The sequence below is a fragment of the Carassius carassius genome, chromosome 7 (genome assembly GCF_963082965.1).
Source record: "Carassius carassius chromosome 7, fCarCar2.1, whole genome shotgun sequence".
Classification (NCBI taxonomy): domain Eukaryota; kingdom Metazoa; phylum Chordata; class Actinopteri; order Cypriniformes; family Cyprinidae; genus Carassius; species Carassius carassius.
In genome coordinates, this window is record NC_081761.1 from 16625817 (window position 1) to 16652028 (window position 26212).

The following is a 26212-nucleotide window of genomic DNA, read 5'->3' on the forward strand; positions in this document are numbered from 1 at the left end:
ATCACTACATATTATTTAATATAAAAAGCTAATAGCATAACAAATTAGAGATAAATCTGAAATAAATAAATCAAAGAAATAATAGGCTAATATCTTGATATCAAATTGACTAAGAATATAGTGTAAGCTTCATGAAAATGTAAACGTCTTCATGAAATAAAAATCGATATTGAAATACGAATTCATTTCCTTAATTTGATATTTTTTTCATTAATTAGACTGATTACAATATTATGATATATTTAAATCATCCAACGATAACATCTCCTGACAGCATTCCCCTTGCTTGGTCGATGAATATTAATAAGGTCATGTTGGCGTTGCTTGGTAACCTTCCCGGAGCTTACAAGACGTAACCTAATTAATAGATTGATACAGGCCTTCAACCAAGTAGGAATCGTTAATTCGCCAGTTAATTAGCGCCCACCTACTAGCGTCTCTTCGCGGCCAATCAGGTAAGAATTCTGGACAAACGTCATGTTGCGTAATGAATAATCATGAGCCAATCCTTCAACGTAGTATAATTCCTGAATCCGGGATCTAGTAAAACGCAAATAGCGAGAACCAGCTGTGTGTAGTACTTTTTCCATCCCTGCGTTCTCGTTGGCTGCATCCTCTGTCGATAACAATGAGCTCGTTTCAGGAATGGTCGTTTCACTCGTAACAGCTGTACGGTTTGTCAGTGCTGGTGTTTAGTGATTTAAGCTATCACAAACCGAGGACTGGCGAATTAATCCAAACATGGTATGTAGCAATAATATGAATGCGATTTAACATTTCTTTTACATTTTTGTTTTTATTCTGTAACGTTAATCCTTATTCACGTAAATATTTGCTCTGCAGTTTACGGTATCGTCGGTGGTATAAAGGCGATGGAAATATGGCTTTACTCAAATATGTATTTCTGTATTATAGTAGTAACGTTATATATGTATGTATGTAGCCTATACATATGAACACAGTGAGGTATTGCCTCACTGTGTGACAAGATACACCAATGTTCGTTACAGCTCACGTCTTACGCACAACAAAAGCACTAACGTACAGCATGTTTGTATAAATGGTACATTTGAATATGTAAACAATGAAATGCAAATAATGCATTACACTGCATGTAGTGTATAAACATATAATTATATCATGCATAAATTTCACAACTTTATATTTCACTTTTTTTGGCAGTACGGTTTTGTGAACCATGCACTAGAACTTCTGGTGCTGAGAAATTATGGTCCAGATGTGTGGGAGGACATCAAGTGAGTTCATGTGGACTTCTCTATTACATCATGGACAATCTTTTATTGTAATTTTATTTATTATTATTATTATTTAATTTTTTTGCATTTATGTGCAATGTATTTGTATTTGAAAATACGTGTCTGTACATATAATAGATATTCTTAGATATAAATTCAAATGACTTAAGGAGAGGCTTATGTGTCGCTATGACACTTACTAAACTATGGTTTGAAATCGAAATAAAATTTCAGCAAATGCTATTTTATTCTTAAAACTTTTTCATAATGCCTTAAAAATACAATTAATGATATCTAGAGCTCAGTATATTGTAATTGGCAAGTCTTTACTACCATATGCTCTTTTGCTTTCATTCGTAACATTAGAAATCACATATAACATGTCATGGGTTAAGTCACATGCATAACAATTTTTCCTCTTGCACAAACAGTTCAGCTTTATTTAACTTCCTCCATCTCTTTAACATGACTTTTAAGAGCAGTCTTTTCAAGTCACAGCTGTGCTTAATGTAAACACATGTTTTAGGGCCTGTTTAGGCTTAAGTTGTGAGCTTGATTCTCACTTGATTTTTGGCAACATTAAAGCAGTTGGAATCAGTTATTGCAGCATTTTTTTCTGCAAGATTCAGTATTATCACAAGGTTAGCATCTCACATTGCACTGTCCAAGACATGATTAACTATGTTTCTATTTCTATTTTTAGGTTTTGTTTTCCTTTGTTGATACTATTGTGACTTTTTGGCTGGACTTCTCTTTAGTCATCATTCTTATTCAAAGTAGTGTTTTTTTTTGTTTTTTGTTTTTTTATAGCTCAGTTTAGCAATATGTCAAAGCAAAGCACATTTTGACCTGACTCTAACAATCTTCATGCTTTTATTAAATATTCCTTTTCATTTAATTATGTAATTCATTTCATGTAATTACCTTGGAGCCAAAAAATTCTAATGAAACACACACACACACACACATATATATATAAATATATATATATTTTTGGTAACACTTTCTATAAAGCATGTATTTATAATACATTATTAGGGTATTCTTAAGGCATTATAATTAAAATATAAAAAAATGTATAATATGTTGTATCATTTCATGAATATTTATAAGAACAGTTTTAAAATATTATAATATTTACTTATTTGTGGTTATAGCTTTTAAGAGTATGATGATTTATAACACAATGAACACGCTGCATCCACTTTTACAATGGATTATATTTCTCATAGTTTTAATGTGTTTTAAGTCTCATTTCTTGCCATTTTTCTGATGCTAATTTACTTAAAGCGGTCAAAGACCACTTATAAGTAGTAATAATAATAATAATTATTATTTTTTTTTTTTTTTTTCTCAAACAGCCATAAGATCAGATGAATGTGTAATATGACACATTTGCTTTAAACTATTTGTAATAATTAAAACTCCATACTCATCGGGAAGAAGGGGGCGGGAACCGGCGGACAATCAACGGAAAACTTTAATGATCAAATTAAACACAAAACAGCGCATCAGCCCCTCGCGGACGACTGATGCGCACAAATAAAAAGCAAACATAAACTAAAGCCCAGGCCTGGTCCTCTCTCATCCTTCACTGTCGTCGCTCCAGATTTATATCCTTCCATCTCCTCTGTGGGACTCGAGACCGGTGGTGGGTCGCAGGTGTCGCTGATTTCCCAATCACTCCACCGGCCTCGCTCGTGTTCCCACATCCCTCGGCCCCGCCCCACTCGTCACACTATTTTTATTGTAATATCAGTTCAACTATTTTGATGGTACCCTTTAGACAGCTCTTGATAAGTAACTATGCAACTACATATTAACTAGTGGTCATCAGAGTATTAGTATGTCTGCTACTGTAAATATATGCTAACACTTTATTTTGATGTTTAACCAACAGATAAAATGACTATAAATGTCTTTGCAAGTACGTCAACTTTAGATTCTACTATTCTTAAGCATACTAATACTCTAATGAGAGTTAGTTGGCATGTAGTTGCAAAGTTGCTTTTAGTCGATTGAGTAAGGGTACCATCAAAATAAAATGTAACCATATAAAACATAGCATTTTTTTCAGTTGGAGTATTAATCTCACATCAATTAATGAACATTAGCTCCACAGAAACTCTCAAATAACACTCAACCACTCACAAGCTGTAATAAGATACTGTGCAGATCTTAAACAATGTCAAGATATTATACAGTCCATTATACTGTAAATGAAGTAGATTTAATATGGTGTTCATTTTGTGTTAGAAATAATCATACTCTTAAACTTATAACCACATATACGTAAGTATTATAATTGTTGTTATGATTATTCATGAATTGATATAACATATTATATTTTGTTTTATTATGCATTCGTTATAATGCCTTAAGAATACACTTATAGTGTATTATAAATGCGGGCTTCATAGAAAGTTTTACCATTTTTTTTTCTATTAATGTTAATGATGTAATAGTAATAATTTGATGTTTCAAATATTTTATACTATATTTTTCTTTTAGGAGAGAGGCTCAGGTTGATGTGGAAGGACAGTTTTTGGTCAGAATTATCTATGAAGATGCCAAAACATATGACCTTGTGGCTGCTGCAAGCAAAGTTCTAAGTAAGGTTGTTTTTTGTTTTTGTTATTGTTGTAGTTTTGGAAAGATGGAGGAAAATTATTTTCTGAAACCTAAATTTATTTATTTATTAAGTAGTTTATTTAATCAAAAGTGGCCTATTATAAATGTTCTAATAGTTCACTGGCTGAAGTGACAGAACATTATAATGATTAACTTATGCAATGAAATTTAACAAAATTACTTAGTTTAAATGTAAAATTCTTCTTGAATTGCCTGTTGCTTTAAATATGGTTTCTTCTATAGAAATGGATGCCGGAGGCATCTTGCAAATGTTCGGGAAAATGTTTTTTGAGTTCTGTCAGGAATCTGGCTATGACACTATCCTTCGAGTGTTGGGCTCCAATGTCCGTGAATTCTTACAAGTAAGAGGCTACTGTTTTTATCACCCAAAAATCAGCAGCAGCAATGTTGAGAAAGTGACGCAAGTAACACTGTTCTCTATTTCACACACTGCATGTACTGTACTTTTAGTGAGGGTGATTTTTAAAATGGTTTAAATAATAATAGTGTTAAATAATAATAGTTTCGTTAGATTACACAATGAAAATGGCATTTTCTGTGGAAGTGCGGATTATTGATAATAACATCAACGGCTATATTTTTAATAAATCCCTAATGTCCTTTCATTATATATCATGTTTTTTTTAAATAATGTTATTTTTTGCCTTATTTGGTGAAAAATTCCATACGACTGTATCTTAAGTAAAATAAAAAATGAGAGAAAAGTTTGCCATAACTGAAGCTGGTTTCACTAAATATTTTGTAGTATAATTTTGTAGATACTATTTTCACCCCTTTTCATTGCACTGACTTTGTTTAGCTTAGCAAAAATCTGCTCTTTACATCAGCACATTAATATCAACTTGTTCTCTCTTTCAGAATCTGGACGCATTACATGACCATCTGGGCACCATCTACCCCGGCATGCGCGCGCCCTCCTTCCGCTGCACGGATGCAGAGAAAGGGAACAACCTCATTTTACACTATTACTCTGAGAGAGAAGGTCTTCAGGACATCGTCATAGGGATCATCAAGACAGTTGCACAGCAGATTCATGGAACTGAGATTGAGATGAAGGTGCTGTGCCTGTGCATTAATTGTCTCCCTTATAGATGTTGCTTTGTTCCTTTAATTGTCTTTAGCTTGGCAGATTCAGATTGGATGCAAATAGTAGAAGAGAATCATCATCAATGACACAAAAATAGATAGATAGATAGATCCAATAAGAGCTAATCATCCCCCAGACGGCAGACTGCACTTTCCGTCGCTCTCTCTCTCCATCTGGGTTTAGTGTGAAATGAGGGAGTCCAATCGACAGACCCTCGCAATGCAACACCTGACTTGTCGAAAAAAATGTTAGCCATTGTCGTCATGGTGACGATAGGGCAAAGAGACAGTGACTTGACGTCAGTAAAATGGGCTCAACTTCAAGCTGAGAGAGAAAAAAACAACAGCCTCTCTGCATTCAGGCCAGGCTGATATGACGGCTACAATAAGATGGCTTTTAGGGTCATTTTCAGTGATATTGCTGAAGACAAAACAGAGACAGAACTCTTCACTGTCTGCATTGCATAAACAATTCCAAAAGTTATTCCTGTATTTGACTCATACTTAAATAAACTAAACATTCTCCTTTATTAAATACTCAGACACACTTGAAGCTTTAACTTTCTCTTTGCTTAGTCTACATGCTATACAACGACTACGGAATGAGATCACTGAACCTGGACTCTTAACAGAAGATATTGTTTGGAATCACAAGAGACCATTAGACACCTTTATTTGTGTTCTTTAAAAGAACATTTTGGGTTCAATGTAAGTTATGCTTAGTCAACAGCATTTGTGGCATAATGCTGATTTTATATATATCAGGTATTATAATGAAAGTAAAAGGGTTATAAGTTTATAAGTTTATAAACACAAGTTTGTCTGCTAAAACTTATTTGAATTGTAAAACATTTTAAATCATTTAAAGTTGTAAAATTTGATATAACCTTTTTTGACCACACTAAAACTGTTAACACACACAGTTATCAAATGCTTACAGATTGACCTCGTTCACTTAGATTGTAATTGCCTTCCAAGATTATTTTATTTTGCTTAAAATTAATTTTATGAAATAAACATGCATAAAATAATAAATAACCTCAACCATACCTACTGTATATAGTTTTACTAAGTTTAAGTATATTGAGTTTGTGTTTATTTAGTATTTTAGTTCTTCAACTTAAATGGAAGTGAGAAATGTTGCATGGCAACTGGTTAAAACAAAATACATTTAAGATTTTTATTTTTTATTTTATTTCAGTTAATGTTTTTTTTTCTAGTACTGAAAAGTCTTACTTCCATCCTTTCTTCCAGTCATTTCTTTCTTTTTCTTTCACGCTGTGAGTGTCCACATTTAATGTTTGGAAATGCAATCCCCAAGACCCACGAGACTCTAAATATATATTTGTGGGGGTGTACCAGGTCATTCAGCCGAAGAGTGAAGAATGTGATCACATTAAGTTCTTGATTGAGGAGAAGGACTCAGAGGAGGAGGCGTTTTATGAAGACCTGGATGGTTTCGAGGAGAATGGGACTCAAGAGACTCGGATCAGTCCGTATACCTTCTGCAAGGCTTTCCCCTTCCACCTGATGTTTGACAAGGACCTCATGCTCACACAGTGTGGCAATGCCATCTTCAGAGTTCTGCCACAGGTTTGTCTGCTCAAAAATCTATTTTAGAAATGTAAAAGTGGGAGATTTAGAAAGTATATTAAAAGTATGATGGAGAAAAATGTCAAGTTATTTGTGTCATCTTCCAGCTGCAGCCTGGCGTCTGTAACCTGTCCTCAGTGTTCTCGCTGGTGCGGCCACACATAGACTTCAGTTTCCATGGCATCCTGTCTCACATCAACACTGTCTTTGTGCTGCGGAGTAAGGTCTGTCTACCCCAAAACACGTAACATACTGTCTGATATATAACCACCAACACTCATTAACTAGATGTTGTTAATAGTTTCTGGAACAAATCGTGATTGTTAGTTCTACAGAACATGTCACACACACATATACAAATACAAGGCTAACCATGTACAGAATGCTATAAAAATATGTAAATGGAAGCTAAATGATACAAGGCTTGTTTGTGGTTTTATGTAGGAGGGCCTATTGAATGTAGAGACTGCGGAGAGTGAAGATGAACTCACAGGAACAGAGATTAGCTGCCTGAGACTGAAGGGCCAAATGATCTCACTTCCTGAGACTGAGAACATCCTTTTCCTGTGCTCACCAAGGTTAGATGAATGAGGCTGTGAAATAATCCCAATAAAACTAATTTGCTAATTTTGGTAGCTTAAAATAATTGCATCAGTTTGAAATCGTTCTACTGCTGTTCACATGAACTTGAGGAGTAGATGGACAACATACTGCAAGTGGTAACATGTAATTGTTACCATAATTATTAATTATTACTTGCTCTAACCCTTAAAATTATTTTCATTTTTGTAACCTAATGTAGTTACATGGATTTAGTCATATCTATTATTATTAGCGGAGGAAAAAAAAAAAAAAAAAAAAAAAAAAAATATATATATATATATATATATATATATATATATATATATATATATATATATATATATATATATATATATATATATATATATATATATATATTAACTGAGCTTGACTTCAGTTAAAAATGATTAAAATAGATGTTACTGCAATTTTCAAGTTACTGTAGATTATTATTTTTATTTATTTATTTATTTTTAGTGAACATAGTTAACATAAAATGTGCTTCATGTGGTTACATGTGGTAAAATTAATGGTAGGTAGAAACAGTATTTAATTTGACAGAATCAACCTGTCATGATTCTGCCCTCGTGTCCTTGATTTTCCTCTAGTCTTGAGGCAGGATCATGACAGGCCGTGTTTTGTGTTCAAGCCCATGGCCTTGTCTTTGGGCCATGTGCTTGTGTTGTCTCGTTTCCTTGCCCCGCCCCCCTTGTTATCCTAGTTTTGTCATTATTGCTTTACCTGTGTCATCTGTTATGTTATGATTAGTCTCCCTATTTCTATCCCCTTGTGTTCACTGTCCTGTGCGGTTCATTGTTACACATTGTTGCACTTTGAAGAGACGTTGTGAGTCCTGTGATTGTTTTTCTGTCGTAAGAGTTCCAGAGTGAAGAGTCTTTTGTTTATTGTTTGTTTAGACTTGTTAAGTAGTTTGTCTTTGCCCTAGTCATTGTTTTCCCCCTCGTGGGTTTTGTTTTCCCCTTTTTGTCTTTAATAAACCCTGTGTGTTGTGCATCCTGTCTGCGCTTGAGTTCATCCCAACCCTCCACGTGACACAACCTGACTATATTGTGTTACACCAACAAAAGTCATTACTACTTGTTACTTACAAAACAAGTACAGTACATTTTGTTAATTGCCTCCTAAATTAAACATAATGTCAGCAATGTACAACATGAGTTAGACCAGTATCTAATAAATGTTTACATTCCAGTTATTCTGTAGGCCTCTTATAAGCCAAATCCTACTTGATTTTTTCATTTCAATCACTTTGTGTGTTAATACCTTATCTCTCGCTAGTGCTTGTCTGAGATGAGTTGAATCCTCTTACAATAATATGAAGAGGTCACTTGATTCAGACACTCTTTTCCTTGGAAAAACAGCTACTATGTGTCCTTCCCGCTGATTTAGATTGAAAGTTTTTTTTAGTATAACTATAATAATCCCCATGTCATGCACACAAAGGCTTAGATAACTTATGTGCTAAAAATATGTTCTAATGAGATTGCTATATTGGTATATATTAAGGTTATATATATATATATATATATATATAGATATAGATATAGATATAGATATTTATATAGATAGAACAAGTAAAATTTTGCTACTTCACTTTTTGATATCTTAAATTTATGGGGCTGATTAAGTGTTTTGTCAATATGTCAGTGTTATGAATCTGGATGACCTGACCAGGAGAGGTCTGTACCTGAGTGACATTCCTCTTCATGATGCCACCCGAGACCTTGTGTTACTGGGGGAGCAGTTTCGTGAGGAGTACAAGTTGACCCAGGAGCTGGAGATCCTGACTGACCGTCTACAGCACACGCTCCGAGCCCTGGAGGATGAGAAGAAGAAGACAGACAGGTCAGTTCTCCAACATGCCACATTGTGGATATATTTAATGAATATTAGCTGATTTGAATAAACACTCGATTACCTTGAAAATCCTACATCTTTTTGAAAGCAATGGAATGACACCGTTAACTCTATTATGTTTATGTTTGTAAGGGTTGAAGTTTGTAATAAAATTAAAAAATGATCTTACATGTATGTTATGAAATATATTGAAATAATATGCTGTTTCATTCAAACAGTACTCAAATTCAGCGTTAAAGGTATTCACAGAAATATTTTAACATTTATAGTTACTATTTTAATTGGTTTGAGGGAACTCTCATCCATACATAAACCCAGATCAACACCAGACCCCATAAGACCCGAATCCAGACCAAATCTAGATCTCTCAAGACCCTGATCCAGACCAAGATTAGGTCCCTCAAAACCCTGATCCAAACCAAATACTGGTTGACGGACAAGACCATCAACCAGGGTAGGACTTGAATTGAGCTCATTGCCCTATTATTATTATATTTAAGTACAATTGGGAATCTCAAAGTTAACTCTAAATGAAGGCATGCCAACTTGATATATTTTATTTTAGTTAAACCAGGGGATAATAAACAGACGTTTGTATCCCCTTTTTTATCCCTTGCTTTAACTTAAATAAAATATTATAGAGTGCAGACCAATCACTGTAATTTTTTAACATATTTACAGTTTATCTTGGCACCCAACCAGCTGGAAGAGTGCAGTGAAAACAATGATTACAACTGAGATTTTTAAAACCTTAATCATGTATAAGCAAAGATATCTTACAAGTGAAATAATTTCATTAACCATAATACATTTGCAAAATTACCACACTATAGTTTTGTATGAAAATATGTACATGTAGTTAGAGAAGGATCTCTGCAAATTCAGTTGTGATAAATTAATCATGTTCATTATAAAAAATGTAATGAGATTAATTGATTTTAATCTATTGACAGATTGAAAATCTCAGGCTAGAGAGTACCAAACATTCTTAAACATTATATAAAACATTATATAGTATTGTTAGATATCTGACAGGTTTTTTTTTGTTTGTTTGTTTGTTTTTTTTGCTTCTTCTCTTCCCTGCTTTACTGAATAAGCACATTTGAGAGTCTGTGTGGAGCTTACAGTCCTTTCCGGAGAAATAAAATAAGCGGCTCATTTCCTCCTCTGCGTGTCATCATTACCTTTGTACAGTAATCTGTAAATTACATTACATGTCAATCAGACCATCTCTTCCTGTCTAAATGGGTGGTTACACAAGGCAAACTGAAAATAGACTGCAGTCTTATCCGAGACCATGTGTGAGGATCCAGATCCAGACCAATACACTGAGTAATATGACTAAGGTCAATTTTAGGTCTCACAACTAAGGCCTAAACCAGATGGGAATCCAGGCCTTATAGTCCTGCTATGAGTCTATAGTTTGGCGATACAGTGCTGCATAGACTGTCATAAGGATGTAATAATTTAAAAAAAAAAGCATGATATTGGTTTTTACTTTGTTTCCCCAGCGTACAGCTTTTTTAAGATGGCTGTCTCTTTTCCTGCTTGGAAAATGAGGCTGTATTTGCACTCTCCGTGGGGAGCCAGTCTGCCTCGGTCTGTGAGCTCTGTGTTTGTTTATTAAATCTGGTGGAGAACCTTGAACATCACCAGAGACCATCTCTCTCTTCCACACAGACAATATATACCAGCTAAACCTCCACAACTGCCTTTGTACAAGTTTCAAATTCTAGTCAGAATTTAAAACATGAATGTTTGGAGGAAAGGTTTAGTAATCTTCAGAGACATTTAAATATGGACTGGGATATTCTCTCATTTGTGTCTTAAACTACATTACTGTGAGTTGCTGACTTGTGGTTATGTCCTTCTAAGCATTTTTTTAGTTAATTTCAAATTTACACTCTCGTTTTATTCAGTAGTGTTAGGTGCACATGCATTTCTTAGAAACCTGGATGTATGTGACTCATTGATAACGTGAACAAATGGGCTGTATTCTGAATTGCTGAATAGCACAGCCTTATCTTAAATAGCAGGCGTTCTGCACTAAAACTTGGGGAATTTGCTCAAAATAGGACAGTGAGATGCGACTGTGACATTTTCTTTAAGGTTTATGCATATGATTTTTGAAAGCAGTTTTTATATGCAGATTCTTTCTGTGCTTGTAAGTACGGAAGAGGATTAGGGCCAAGCAATAATAAAAAAATAAAACCATCTCGAGATTAAAGTCATTATAATATGAGATTATATGAGTTTTGTTTTTTTGTTTGTTTGTTTGTTTTGTCCATGTTTTGTATTTACTGTGAATCATGCTGTTTCTTTATTTATTTTTGACTACATACAGAGCCAGCATAGCTTTTATTATTTATGATGTCTGAGTAATAATGTGAAATGTATTTATAAAGAGCCTGTTTTGTATTCTTGTGAGACCATGAGCAGACCAAATAATTGAAATCTGTCTCAACACCAACAATTTTTATCCATAATTTAACACAGTTAGGAGTTTTGGCCAAAAATCATGCTTGAGGCAGTTACCATGGCAGTGTACAATATGTACATGAGAAAGACATGTTCAGAAATATTTAAGTTACAGAGTGGACTGGGAGTCTGATATGAAGAAAATTTGTTTCCAAAAGCTTAATAATATATTACTGTTCAAAAGTTAGGAGTCTGTAAGATTTTTCTCAATTTCAAGAAATTTACCCCTATAACTAACTGGTTTTGTGTTCCAGGGTCACATATACACAGTATATGACTTTTTTATATATAAACCTATGTTTCATCATGTTGTATAACTGAGAGTTCTAAAATGAGGTTAGTATTGTGTTTTCCCATTAGCAATAAAGAATATAAAATAGAACAGATGGATGAAATGTCTAAATGTAGAGAGCCAATACTCAAACTGCTCTGTGGATAATTAGCACTCAACCTTCAGGGAAAGTACAATGTCTAAAATAATGAAATGATACACATTATCCAATGGTCAGTTTAATAGAATTTCAGAAAAGGGTTAATTTAGTATTAACCTCTTGAGACCCTGCGGCCTCATATGAGTATATTACATTTTTGTGAATTTCTCTGAGACTGTTCATGCCACAGTTTTAAGTCTGTATGTCCTGTACAGAGCACATTCAGGGCTTTTCAGAGATACCAAATGATTGGATGTTTCACATGACCACTCCCTCTCCTTGTTCATCAAAATGTCTGAAATTAATTTAGTGACACTCTTATGGAAATATGATAATATTTTGTAGTTATCATTTAAATCTGTCTAATTTTTAAATGATGTGTCATAAATCAACATCTCAGGAAAATGTTATGGGGTTTCAAATCAAAATATGACTTTCTGTTACTAAACAGGGCATTGATTTCATAAATGTCCTCACATGAGGACACCGGGACTAAAAGCATGTTTATTATGCATTTTTGGAGATATAACAAATGAATAGAGAAAGAAATTATATTTCAATATTCTATGAAATATTATATATATTATTATGAAAATCTTGTCAATTATTACTCCCATTATTACACTTCTTTTTTCATTACGTGTTGCCCCAAAAACACATTAATATGCAAATCAGATTTAGTTTATAGATACATTGTATATAATGAGAAAACCCATTAATGGTAATTTTACACACATTTTGCAGAAAGAAAAATGGTATATTGAATCATTCTGTTATAACATAGTTGAGAATCATCTTTATACAAAGTTTGGTAAAAAAATAAAAAATAAAATCTTGAAAACTAAAAATGTATCGGTGATTTAAAAAATCAATTGATTTTGCATATGCATCTTCATTCATTCATGTCTTTTCTTCTTTTTTTTAAGAAATTGAGTCCCGATGTCCTCTACCGAGGACATAGCATAACTTATGAATGAAATGCATGAATGCAGAGCACAAGGCTGCACTGGGAAATCCCATGTGCAATGCATGACATGCAATGTGCATCTGTGCTTGCAAAGTGAACGAAACTGCTTTGCAGCATTTCACACCAGCCAATATGGCTATTCCAGACAGGCTGGAAAGATAGAGGCAGCTAGTTAGAAAAAAAGCCACAGTTCAAAGGATGTTTACATTTTCAAATAAACTGAAAATGTGTCAAATTAACTTTTTGTACCAATGGAGTCTATGTGTGTCATACAGTAAGATAGACCCACTGTACTCGTATGAGGTCATATTTTTCTGCAAAAACTACTTCCTGTACAAAAACAAATTTTAGGTATTATACTTATTAGGTCCTACATATCCCAAATAGCAAGAACAATTATAAAATGCACATCAGGCAAACTCTTGGGTCTCAGGAGGAATATATTAGTTAGTTAGTTCATTTAGTTATTTTTAAAAACCTTTCTTAACAAACCGAAGTAAACAATTGTATTGCATTGAATGGTTACAACAACTGCTACAACTATAAAAAAAATTGTCCAGTGACATTAAATAAAATGAATGCATGTTGTTGTAGAGTGTACATGATAATGATGATACCTCTTTGTTTCAGGTTGCTGTATTCGGTTCTTCCTCCGTCTGTAGCCAATGAGCTTCGGCATAAGCGGCCCGTGCCTGCTAAACGATACGACAATGTGACAATTCTTTTCAGTGGCATTGTTGGGTTCAATGCGTTCTGCAGCAAACATGCATCAGCAGAGGGAGCCATTAAAATTGTCAATCTGCTCAATGACATCTACACTAGATTTGACATTCTCACTGATTCTCGGAAGAATCCTTATGTTTATAAGGTGAGTGTCTTTCAAACTGTAATTTGTAATTCAGATCTTTCTGTATCTGTGTTTTTAGTTTATTATAAATACAGATAAAAATACCTTTATAACCATGCTCACAGACATAAACAGAGATATTTTAGGCCCCATCCAGAGATATTCAGCACACAAAGAAAAAACTCTTGATTGTTACTGGCCTAAAAATGTCTTGACAAAAATGACAACTCTTGACAAATATGTTTGAATGTGCTTGTGAGAAGGCAAGTTAGCCACAGTGTAAAGTTAAAGCATTATACAGTAGGTGCAAAATCTGAAAATTTTATTTCAATGTCACTATGAGCAAACTTAAAGTAATAAAGGTGTCACTTTCAACAAAAGTAATAAACTTTCCAGCTACAAAGTTCAAAGACAAAAAAGCAAAAACTTTATAAGTCTTTTTTTTTATGATGTGTTGTTTTATGATAAATCTTTTATAATGTTCCTAATTAGATCAGTAAATGAATGACTATAATTAGAGCAGGGTGTGAATCTTATATTAGGTCAAGTGCCTGATTGAAACATCTTACGTTGGCTGATTTATTAAATCTTGCTGTAGGAAACACAGAGTGTGTATACATTACTGGGATAAAAAAGAAGCACATTAAATTTACTAATTAAATTTACAGGAGGTCTTTAGATTATATGTACATACAGTTTGCAGTTGGTAATTAACAACTAAGCTAAAATAGAATATATTTTATTTTTATAAATTTTTTTGAATTTTTTTTTATTTTTTTCAGAATAATTTAACTTATTCTCTTTCAAATCATTTCACAAGCTGGATTAGATTCCTCTGGAGACCATATTCGTCCCACAAGTGAAGTAAAAGTGACATACAGTCAAGTATGGTGACCCATACTCAGAATTTGTGCTCTGCGTTTAACCCATCCAAAGTGCACACACACAGCAGTGAACACACACCCAGAGCAGTGGGCAGCCATTTATGCTGCGGCACCCGGGGAGCAGTTGGGGGTTCAGTGCCTTGCTCAAGGGCACCTCAGTCGTGGTATTGCCAGCCCGAGACTCAAACCGACAACCTTAGGGTTAGGAGTCAAACTCTCTAACCACTAGGCCACAACTTCCCCAAAGCTGTATGTTTGACACACTTTGTTTAGATATGCAAGTGTAATGTGAGTCTTTTGAAATTCCAGTGCAACCAGCCATGGTATTGTATTTTCTCTAGCTGTAAATAGAATTAACTTTCTTGTCTTAACTATTTGTCCCTCATAGTCTGTACTTTTCCAACTACACACCATGTACAATGCTCTCTTAAAAACAAGGGCATTAGAAAATATCCTTGATTTACATCCTAGGCATACAGACAAGAATGCACTTCATGGACCTTTGCTAACTAAACAAAACGGGTGGGTAGAATTTCAAGGCTGGCTCACCAAAAAAAGCTATATTTACTTAAAGCCATCTGTATCTATGTGGTCCAAAGGTCTCATAAAGGACTGGGCTCTCTCTTTAGAGTTTGTTGTGATACGGTGTAGAAATGTGGTTGGAGAATGAAACACGAGGAGTTGAATTGGTAACATTTGTGTGCATTGTCAAGAAAACTTTGATGAATCAAAAGTGTTGAATTGTTGTGTGAAGTGTTGTGTTGTGTGAAGTTTATGAAGTGTTGAATAAACTTGAATTGAATTGAATTGTTCTAAAATTGGAGGATAGTTCTTCTGATATTTTAATTTTTGTATTTTATTTGGCTGTAGAAAATGTATATATATATATATATATATATATATTACTCTCTCTCTATATGTATATATATATATATATATATATATATATATATATATATAGTTGTTGCAGATATTATTACAATCAAGTAGGTTAATGTGTTATGGGGTAGGAGACTTAAAATATCCAAGTGTCCTTTGAGGTTAATCATACCACAGGCACATTAGCTATTATTAGCCGTCTCATCAGTTTCTCAAACATCTCTCTATTCTCTGCAAGGTGGAGACAGTTGGTGATAAGTACATGACTGTGAGTGGTCTTCCGGAGCCCTGCACCCACCATGCAAAATCCATCTGTCATCTGGCCCTGGACATGATGGAGATCGCGGGACAGGTGAAAGTAGACAAGGATCCTGTTCAGGTGATCACTTTTCTTGACCCAGTTACAAGTTTAAACAAAAAGAACATTATTTTCACATTTTTATGCATAGCATATGAGGTTATGTTAATGTCTTTTGTTCCAGAACATCTTATCAACTCCAGTCTCTGTCTTATCACTTTCGGTCTCTGTCAGAATAGCTAAATTATGTGGAAACAAATTTAGAAAAGTGTTTGCTCAAATCGTATCATAGCCTGCTGATTGTAAGATTGAATACCAGTTCAAGAATACCAGTTTATATATATATATATATATATATATATATATATATATATATATATATATATATATATATATATATACACAGGGGACGCAGAGTGGGTATATAAGGAGCAGCGCTAGCAACTCGCATTCAAGCTTTCGCTTCGCAGCCGAGCACATCGCTTGCTGCTTACAGTGTTTACAAGCGAGTCAACTGGTGTCGGAGTGACAGAACAATTCAGTGGTTCATCTGGGTTTCCTGCAGTCAGCTCCTGCGTTCCCCTGAGCGCTTCACCACCACTGAAAGAGCTCTTTCTCTCTCTTAAAGAGAAAACGGGTTGAATTTGCATCTTTTTAAAGAGCGATAGATATATCGCTCATCGTGACGGCAACGATCGCTGTGTCACATGTCTGGGCTTTCAGCATGCTGACACAGCAGCAGCCGCTACCTCGGCCGCAGCAAGGAGACGGCCGCAGAAGGGCGGCGCAGCCCGTCTCTGCCCCTAAACCTGCCAAGCGTCAGGCCAAGTGCCATTCCTGAGATGGGCGACCCGAATTTGGGGACTTGTCAGGAGATGGTAGCAGGACCACTCCTTCCCCCGGAGGAGGGCCGCGGGAGAATCCTTTGTTCTCCTTCACTAAAAGAGCTGTTTAATCTACCTCCAGGTCCCAAGAGGTCGTGAACGACAGTTGGCGACATGCTTCCTCGCCGCTCTCGTTCTCCTCTCCCCTTGCCAGTTTCCATGCAGAGCCGGCTCGAGAACGCATTGCCTTCTCACGCCCTCTTTGCCACTTGGAGTCAGACGAGTGCTCGCACTCCGCCCCCGCTAAGGGACGCTATGCCTCCCTGTCTGCTCCACCTCGCTGCCCCCACCTTGGGTATGCCTGTAGTTCACTTAATCCCGCTGGATCGGTTCCTGGGAGCCTGGCTAGAGCTCCCCATGCCATCCCGCTGGCTCATCTGAATGATCAGGCTCGGCTACACGATTCAGTGCCTGGCTTCCCCCCAGGTTTCGGAGTATTTGCGCGACGATGGTGGGCAAGGATGCTCCTGTCATGCGTGTGGAGGTCGCGACCCTGCTGGCAAAGCATGCGATAGACCCGGCCCCTCCAACCGACATGAAGTCCGCCTTTTACAGCCTCTACTTCATAGTACCTAAGAAAACAGGTGGGTTACGGCCAATCCTGGACTTACGTGCCTTGAACTGAGCTCTTCACAGACTTCCGTTCAAGATGTTAATGCCCAAGCGCATTTTCGAATGCATTCGTCCGTTGGATTGGTTTGCAGCAATCGACCTGAAGGACGAGTACTTTCATGTCTCCATTCTTACTCGATACAGACCGTTTCTTCGGTTTGCTTTCGAGGGACAGGCATTTCAGTACAAGGTTCTCCCTTTCAAGTTGGCCCTGTCTCCCCGTGTCTTTACGAAGTCACGGAGGGAGCCCTCGCTCCTCTCAGGGATCGAGGTGTCCGTATCCCCAACTACCTTGACGACTGGCTGATTCTAGCTCACTCTCGAGCGCGGTTGTGCAAGCACAGGGATCTGGTGCTCAGACACCTTGTCCAGCTGGGTCTTCAGGTCAACTGGGAAAAGAGCAAACTCTCCCCGGTGTAGAGAATCTCTTTTCTCGGTATGGAAACAGACTCGGTTGCCATGTTAGCGCGGCTTACGAACGAGTGCGCGTGCAGTCACTGCTGAATTGCCTGAGACAATTTGAGGTCAAGAGAGTGGTTCCACTGAAACTGTTTCAGAGGCTCCTGGGGCATATGGCACCCGCGGCAGCAGTCATACCGCTCGGGTTACTCCATATGAGACCACTTCAGCACTGGCTTCACTACCGAGTCCCTAGATGGGCATGGCAACAGGGCAAGCTCAGAGTGACCGTCACTCCCTCCGAACCTTCACCCCGTGTTTGGACCTCTCGTTTCTACGGGCTGGCGTTCCTCTAGAACCTGTGTTGTAATATCAACAGATGCCTCCGCCATGGGCTGGGGTGCCATGTGCAACTGGCATGCTGCATCGGGCTCCTGGACAGGACCCCGACTACAGTGGCATGTCAGTTGTCTCGAGTTGCTTGCAGTACGGCTTGCTCTGCACCGCTTCAGGGCCCTGCTGTAGGGCAAACACGTTCTGGTCTGTATGGACAACACTGCGACCGTAGCGTACATCAACCTTCAGGGAGGTCTACGCTCCCAGCGCTTGTCGCAACTTGCTCGCCATCTCCTCTTGTGGAGTCACTAGCATCTGTGGTTGCTTCGTGCCATTCACATCCCAGGCAGGCTCAATCGTGCAGCCGACGAGCTCTCACGGCAGTAGTCTTGTCCTAGGGAATGGAGACTCCACCCCCCAGTCAGTTCAGCTGATTTGTGAATGCTTCGGAGATGCTCTGGTAGACCCTCTCCAGAAAATTCCCACTGTCAGTTGTTTTACTCCCTGACCGAGGGCACCCTTGGCAAGGACTCTCTGGCACACAGCTGGCCGCTCTGCCTGTGCAAGTATGTGTTTCCCCCCAGTGAGCCTTCTTGCACAGACATTGTAAAAGATCAGGGAGAACAAGGAGCAGGTCCTTATGGTTGCGCCTTTTTGGCCCAGTCGGACCTGGTTACCCGAACTTGTACTCCTCGCGACAGCCCCTCCCTGGCCAATTCCTCTGAGGAAAGACCATCACTATGCTTTGAAGTGGAACCTCTTCGTCACTTAGTGTTTTTCATGTTGTGAGGGCCCCTGGGAATGCCGGATCGGGTCAGTGCTTTCCTTTCTTCAGGAAGGGTTGGAACAAAGGCTGTCTCCTTCCACCCTGAAGGTCTATGTGGCCGCCATTTTGGCTCACCATGACCCTGTTGAGGAAAGTCTTTTGGGAAGCATGATCTGATCATCAGGTTCCTGGGAGGGGCCAGGAGGCTCAATCCGCCTCACCCTCAGCAAGTACCCTCTTGGGACCTCGCAGTGGTTCTATCGGCACTGCAGATGGCTCCCTTCTAAACTTTGCTCTCAGTAGAGCTAAAGTTTCTATCATTGAAAACTGCACTCTTGACAGCTTTGGCTTTGGTGAGGAGGGTCGGGGACCTCCAGGCATTTTTAGTTGACGAAGCGAGCCTGGAATTCAGGCCGGCCAACTCTCACTTTATCTTGAGACCCCAGCCTGGGTATGTGCCCAAAAGTTCCCACTACTCCTTTTAGAGATCAGGTGGTGAACTTGCAAGCGCTGCCCCTGGAGGAGGCAGACCCAGCCCTGGTGCTGCTCTGTCCAGTATGTGTGCTCCGCACTTACGTGGACAGAACTCAGTGCCTTAGGACCTCAGACCAGCTCTTTGTTTGTTACGGAGGCCAGCAGAAGGGAAAGGCTGTCTCCAAGCAGAGGTTATCCCACTGGATAGTGGATGCTATTGTCCTGGCTTATCAGGCTCAAGACCTGCTATGCCCCCTAGTGGTGAGAGCTCACTCAACTAGGAGTGTAGCTTCCTCCTGGGCGCTGGCGCATGGTGCCTCGCTAACAGACGTCTGTAGAGCTGTGGGCTGGGCGACACCTAACACATTTGCGAGATTTTATAATCTCCGTGTAGAACCCGTGTTCTCCCCAGTACTCGCCCCTTCGGGCCAGTAAGGACCTGCTTGGTGTCAATCCGCTTGCTAAACCATTCCACTCCACGGACTGGATGCGTACTATTCCCCTCAGGTGAGTTCCTCAGTTTAGAAACCTGGGTTCCTCCAGCACTGTTGATGTCCAGCACTTGCATGCATGCCCTTTCGGTCAGCCCTATGTGGGACTAAGTGCCTCCATGTGTTGTGATTCCCCTTTCTGGGCAATCCAACGTGTGTATGTCCACAGTAAGTCTCACTCGTGCTGGCCTCACAACAGGGTGCTATCATTCACACGGGTCACTGGAAGACAGCCATGTGGCATTTTGCAAGGGACCCCATTCGTCAGTCTCTTTCTGACATAACGTAGAATGTGACCGACTGAAAGGGAACGTCTCGGTAACGTATGTAACCCTCGTTCCCTGAAGGAGGGAAGGGAGACGTTATGTCCCCTTGCCACATCGCTGTTCCACTGAACGGCCGGGTCTCTGGGCTCAGCTCCTCAGAGAAGACTTGAATGTGAGTTGCTCGCGCTGCTCCTCTGCGGGGTGGAGTTCGCGATACAAATTCCGCAGACCAAGGTACTCTGTGTACCATTGGCTCATTTTGTAACCACTCGAAGGTGATTGGGCTCTCGGGCGAGATCTCATTTGTCAGTCTCTTTCTGACTGCTGGTGTGTGGTGGGTGTTCTGGCGCACTATGGCTGCCGTCGCATCATCCAGGTGGATGCTGCACACTGGTGGTGGATGAGGAGATACCCCCTGACAATGTAAGCGCTTTGAGTGCCTAGAAAAGCGCTATATAAATGTAATGAATTATTATTATTATTATTATTATGAACTTCAATGTCTGTATCAAAACGTTTGTCTGATTGTTGAATCATTCACTCTACTGATTCACCCAGGAACTAACAGCTGATATAGTTTTGCCTATAATTGGAGCTATTTTAATAGGCCTATTGGGGGTTTCAGAAGATGTGCAAGTGTGAATGGTTGTGGATTCAAAACGTGCTCTACTGTTTTTTTATTTATTTTTTATTTTTTGTAAATGTCAGTAAATGAACATCAATAATGGCATGTCACATTCTATTTCATAATTTCACTGGAATGTACAATATATATATATATATATATATATATATATATATATATATTTACCTTTATATACTGTACTGACAGCCACCTTTAACCACAGGGGCTAAAGAGAATGATTAATGATTAATCAAAGATTATCACAAATAGCTTTTGCAAAAGCTGAGAGGTAAATAGTAATATAGAAGGTGCACACAGTGTCATACACACAAATACTTAACACCATCATAGTAACACACTTGCCACTAAAATAATGCAATGAACATTAATTTAACTGCTAAGACATAACAAAACCTGAAAACCTGAAAAAAATAAATGTATTTTTATAAATTAAAAAAAAAAGTTTATTACAAAACCGGTTTCTGCAGTTAATCAAGATTTTTTAAAATATTTGGTCTGATGTCACATTTAGCCTCGCCTTTTATAAAATATGCCTTGGCAATGTTTCAGAAAAGACTGCTTAAAGTTCTTTCAGAAAAAAAAAAAAAAAAAAACATTATAATGATTTTAACTCACAATATAATAAACAAGTATATACTGGTCATTGTGTATTTATAATTTTATGAATAAATAAATTCTAAATGTTTAAACTTGTTTAATGCACTGCCTCGTAGCCTAAATTAAACAAAATACCTTGCATATTTTGTGTACCCGGCTGATGGGCTTACACAAGCACCCACCCACTATACTGTCCTTTATAAAAATAAAAAAATAAAAATTGTATCATAAAACATGCTCCTGTGGGGATACATTTTAGCCAGTGTATTAAGGATGTTTTATGTTTTCTAAGAATAGCTCGATAATACATCTGCAGGAAAGTCTCAGTCGGGGTCTTTTGTTTAACCAGACGACAAAGGTTTGTTATTATATGTGCGACTGTTGAAGATGTGCTGCTGGAACACTAAGAGCCTCTAAATGAGAGAGAGGACTGTATTAGGCGAATGGCATGGATGCTTTCATACAAAGACACACGCACACAAAAGTAAGCACAGTCTGGCAAAGGGAGACACCGTCAGATCATCCTTCCTTTCAGTGTTTAAAAATACACCCACATTAACTTTTTTCTGAACCGTTAGTTTAGCTCTGGCACGTACATGTGGCACAGCGTGTCTCGCTCAGAGGAGGAATGTTCGTTGCAATTGCTGGAAAGACAAATACATGCAATAAATAAAAAGACCATGATCTCTCCCTTTATAAATTGTCAAAATTGTAAAAATGAATGTTAAGAAGTTATGTGTGAATTTGTTTACAAATTTTCAGGCTTCACACATTTACTACATATTAACTGTTATGTTTTGGAGCAGATCACCATTGGAATCCACACAGGGGAGGTGGTCACAGGAGTCATAGGTCAAAGAATGCCCCGTTACTGCCTGTTTGGAAACACGGTCAATCTAACAAGTCGCACAGAGACCACAGGAGAGAAAGGAAAGATAAATGTGTCGGAGTACACATACAGGTGAGAAAAATGACATAAATCTGCACTGTAAAAAAATATTTCTCAAAGTTGTAAATGATTGGAGTACTGTACGTTTTACAAGAAAATGCTATTCTAGTTATCCAATGTGTTAACTGTTTTGGGAATTATACTAAGGGCCAGGTTTACTAACAGCTTGTGCCAGCGCAAACATTCTTTTGGCATTTAAATAGTCACGTCAGGATTTACTAAAGATGTGCATTGAAGAATTAGTTCTGAAAAGGCATGGACTTATTTTTGCGCCTGAACTTATTAAATATGCATTTCTAGGAGGTTCCTTTTCAGACGCAAAATTTATGGGAGGATAGAATTAAAATTAATCACTCAATGCGATTTACTAACTTTTGCACTCTTCAAATTACTGGTATTTGCGCTATTATTTAACACCTAAAAAAGCATGTCTTAAAGCAGACAGTAATTTGGACTGCTCTTGGTAGATTTCACTGGTCATCATGGAAATTATCTGGCTGCGTCTATGTTGTTTAATGTGCACATTGTCAGTAAATCACCCCATCAACGCTTTTATGGAATTGCTCTCTAACACTAAATTGCCCTGTTTAGTAAATCTGGCCCTAAGAATTTATGAGTGTGAAGTGTTTCTACACCAATTTTGATTGTTTACACTGTGTTTATATTTTCCTAAATAGTGTACAATTAATTTACTTTCAAAAGGTTACTACAAACACTGTAAAAAGTAGTACCCTGTAACAATGCACAGAGCACATATATATATTTTTCCATGGGTTTAAGCATGTAAAAAAAATAACACTGTTACAGTGTACTACTGTTTCGATCTGAACTCAATTGAATTTGTGAGATTAGTTATAATATAATACAGTATAATATAAACAAAGGTTTTTGTGTGAATAAATTGAATGCTGTTATTGTGTTGTGTTGTTTCAGGTGTTTGAAGTCAGTGGAAAACGCCGATCCGCAGTTTCATTTGGAGTACAGAGGACTTGTAACCATGAAAGGAAAAAAAGAACCAATGAAAGTGTGGTTTCTCTCACGCAAGACCTAACAGATGCGACATACAGTAGAGCGGCAGTGGTGCAATTTTTATTGTGTTCTCAGCTAATGTGTTCTTTCTGAAATCTAAAAATAGGAGTATACTTTGCTTTCTTCATTAAGATAATTTTATTCTTCAACTCTCAAATTAAGTATGTTCTTTAGTGACCCCTGCATTTCAAGTGCCAATTATCCCTCATTCACAGATAATGACAACATAGGGGGAAAAGGGTATTACATATAGCTAAAGATAAACAGAGCTCTACACATTTTGTGTAGAAATATGGAAATGACTGTCCAATTGATATTAATCATTATACTAATACTAATCGAATGCCAGCTATTGAATATATTTAATAAAATAGCACATCAGAATAAATAAAACTGGAACATGGTACAAATATACTATGCAATGTGCAGACATGCTCATCACGTGTTTGTTTTCATCTTGCTTTATTTATAGTAAAGAAAGTGACAGTATTTACAGTAGATCACTACCAAGTCCAGAATTTTTTTTCCACCACTGAACAAAAAAAAAAAAAAAAAAAAACTTTTCTCTTTGTAATAAGTATTATATGTCTGAGTATTGATATTTAATATTATGAACACTACAGCTTAGAAATAGCTTTAACATTTCTTTGTTTGTTTGTTTGTTATAAATGCACTCAATAATTAAGAAATTAACCTTCTGTGTTCAGAATCACAGCACATTTTGTTACTGTACCAATGTATTATATTGCAAATACTCCGTTTAAACCATAATTAAATTTGCTAGACTGAATTAGTTTTTCATGTTTCAGAGGATCATGATGCTTTAAATAATGAAAATGGAATCACATTGGAATCATATTTACAATCTCACATTGCATCAGAGAAATTGTTTAACCTGTACATATAAGTTATTTTATGATCACAATTTACAATACATTTACACTAATGTTCTTGTGTTACTAGTAGTTATTGCGTCAATGAATAGACTCTAAACAAGTTTCTAAGTGATATTAATTATTTAAAATGTGGATATATTTCATTGGTGTGAGAGTTTGTATTCATCGCCACAGATAGATCTTTTTATCGGAAATCTATCATCTCACCTGCTTTTATGTACACCTCTGTTTGCAGCATATATTTAAGTCTTGTATTAAAATATTATTTAAAAGATTTGCATAGTCTTTTTTTTTTATTTTTTATTTTTTTATTATACATAAGGTAAACACATAACACAACAACAGAACACAAAAACAACAATAAAACAGCAGTAATAATAACAATGAAAAAAAAAAATAATAATAATAATAATAGTAATATGTAGAAAAATTAAGTAAGTGATGTTGATATTGATAAAATCAATAATAACAATAATAATAATAACAACATTTATATCAATAATAATAGCAACAGTAATAATAGTAATACTAAATATGGCGATGATGATAATATTTTGTATTGAAAGTACAATTGCAATAGTTATATAAATAGTAATATAATAACAACAACAATAGCAATAATAATAATAAAACAATAGTAATAATAAATAATAATAAAACAAATATATATATATATATATATACATAATAATAGTAATGCTAAAGATGGCGATTATAACACTTTGCGTTGATGGCGACAGTCATATCAATAATAATTATTGTAGTAATAATGATAATAATAATAATGATAATAATAATAACAATAATAACAATACACACTATATAATAACAATAACAAAAAAATTCTTTTTTCCTTTTCCCCTTTTTTCTTTTCTCTTTTTTTTTTTTCTTCCTGCCCTTTTCTTTCCCTTTCTTTTCATTAACTGTACAGTAATTATTTGTATGTATGCCTAAACTAAGGTGGTGCATTAAAAGAAGGTGAAGTGCATTAAAATCAGCATTTGGTGCATTAAAATCATGTGTGGTATGTGTTAGATGTTGACTTGATTTGGTTATATTTTTATATTTTATATATTTATATTATTATTATCATCATCTTTTCATTTATCCATTTATTTATTTATTTATTTTATTTTAATCATTTAATATATACGTTATACCATTACCGTCCTTATATCAAGCAAATTATCACCACATCGCCATCATTCCATCACTGTTAAATGTTTCTATGATATTGAAAATATTAATAACCATAATGTCAATAATAATTATAATAATGAAAATACTCTAATATTAAATAAATAAATATTAATAATAAATATTACTAAAATCTTGTATAAATGTATAATAATAAATGAATACATAATTAATCTGGATGAGTGTGTCAGATTTGTAATAGTTGGATGAGGTCTGATCTGGAGTGTTGAGGTTCCGATATACAGTTGTAATGAGGTGTAAAATATTCTAGGGAGATGTAGTCTATGAGCAGATTTTTCCAGTGTGTTATGTGAATAGTGCTTCGGGATTTCCAGTTCAGGAAGATAGTTTTCTTGGCGATGGCTAAGGCTACAAGGAGCATCCTTTTGTTTGTTATTTCCTGATTGAGAGTTGATAAATCACCTAGTAGACAGAGTAAGGGGGATAATGGGATGCATAGAGATTTGCATAGTCTAATTTTTGTGTTTGTGTTGTAGGATAAAAACAAAATAGCATTGTTATAATAGCATTGCTATTGAGAGATTTTCTTTTACAAAATAAAAAAATATTTAGTAGCCTTCATGAGTATTTCATTTTAATGCCTCTAAACATATTCGTAAGTCTGTCTTGCTGCTTCAAATACATAGTCATATTGTCAAAAAAATATATAAGCAAAGTCAAATCTAAAATCATATTGTTTTTAGTAAAGTCAGACACAGACCCTCGGGCTCAGTCTCTTTACAGACAGTGTGTTATGAAAAGAAACATTAACAAAAAATATAAATGTCAGGAGTGTACAGATTGATTAAATATACTGAAGGTGTTTATTTTCTGGAAAT

At 36.4% G+C, this 26212-nt stretch overlaps 1 protein-coding gene across 1 annotated transcript; it reads left to right on the forward strand.

Moving 5' to 3' along the window:
- The first annotated feature begins 512 nt into the window (after positions 1-512).
- gucy1b1 (guanylate cyclase 1 soluble subunit beta 1) lies at positions 513-24450 on the forward strand. The gene is made up of 13 exons (XM_059554041.1): positions 513-744; positions 1183-1256; positions 3768-3868; positions 4131-4249; positions 4767-4964; positions 6357-6587; positions 6695-6811; positions 7032-7165; positions 8838-9035; positions 13554-13791; positions 15772-15912; positions 22109-22263; positions 23185-24450. Exons 1-13 carry the CDS (start codon positions 742-744, stop codon positions 23300-23302), a joined length of 1827 nt encoding a protein of 608 aa, XP_059410024.1. The 5' UTR covers positions 513-741; the 3' UTR covers positions 23303-24450.
- Positions 24451-26212: the final 1762 nt, after the last annotated feature.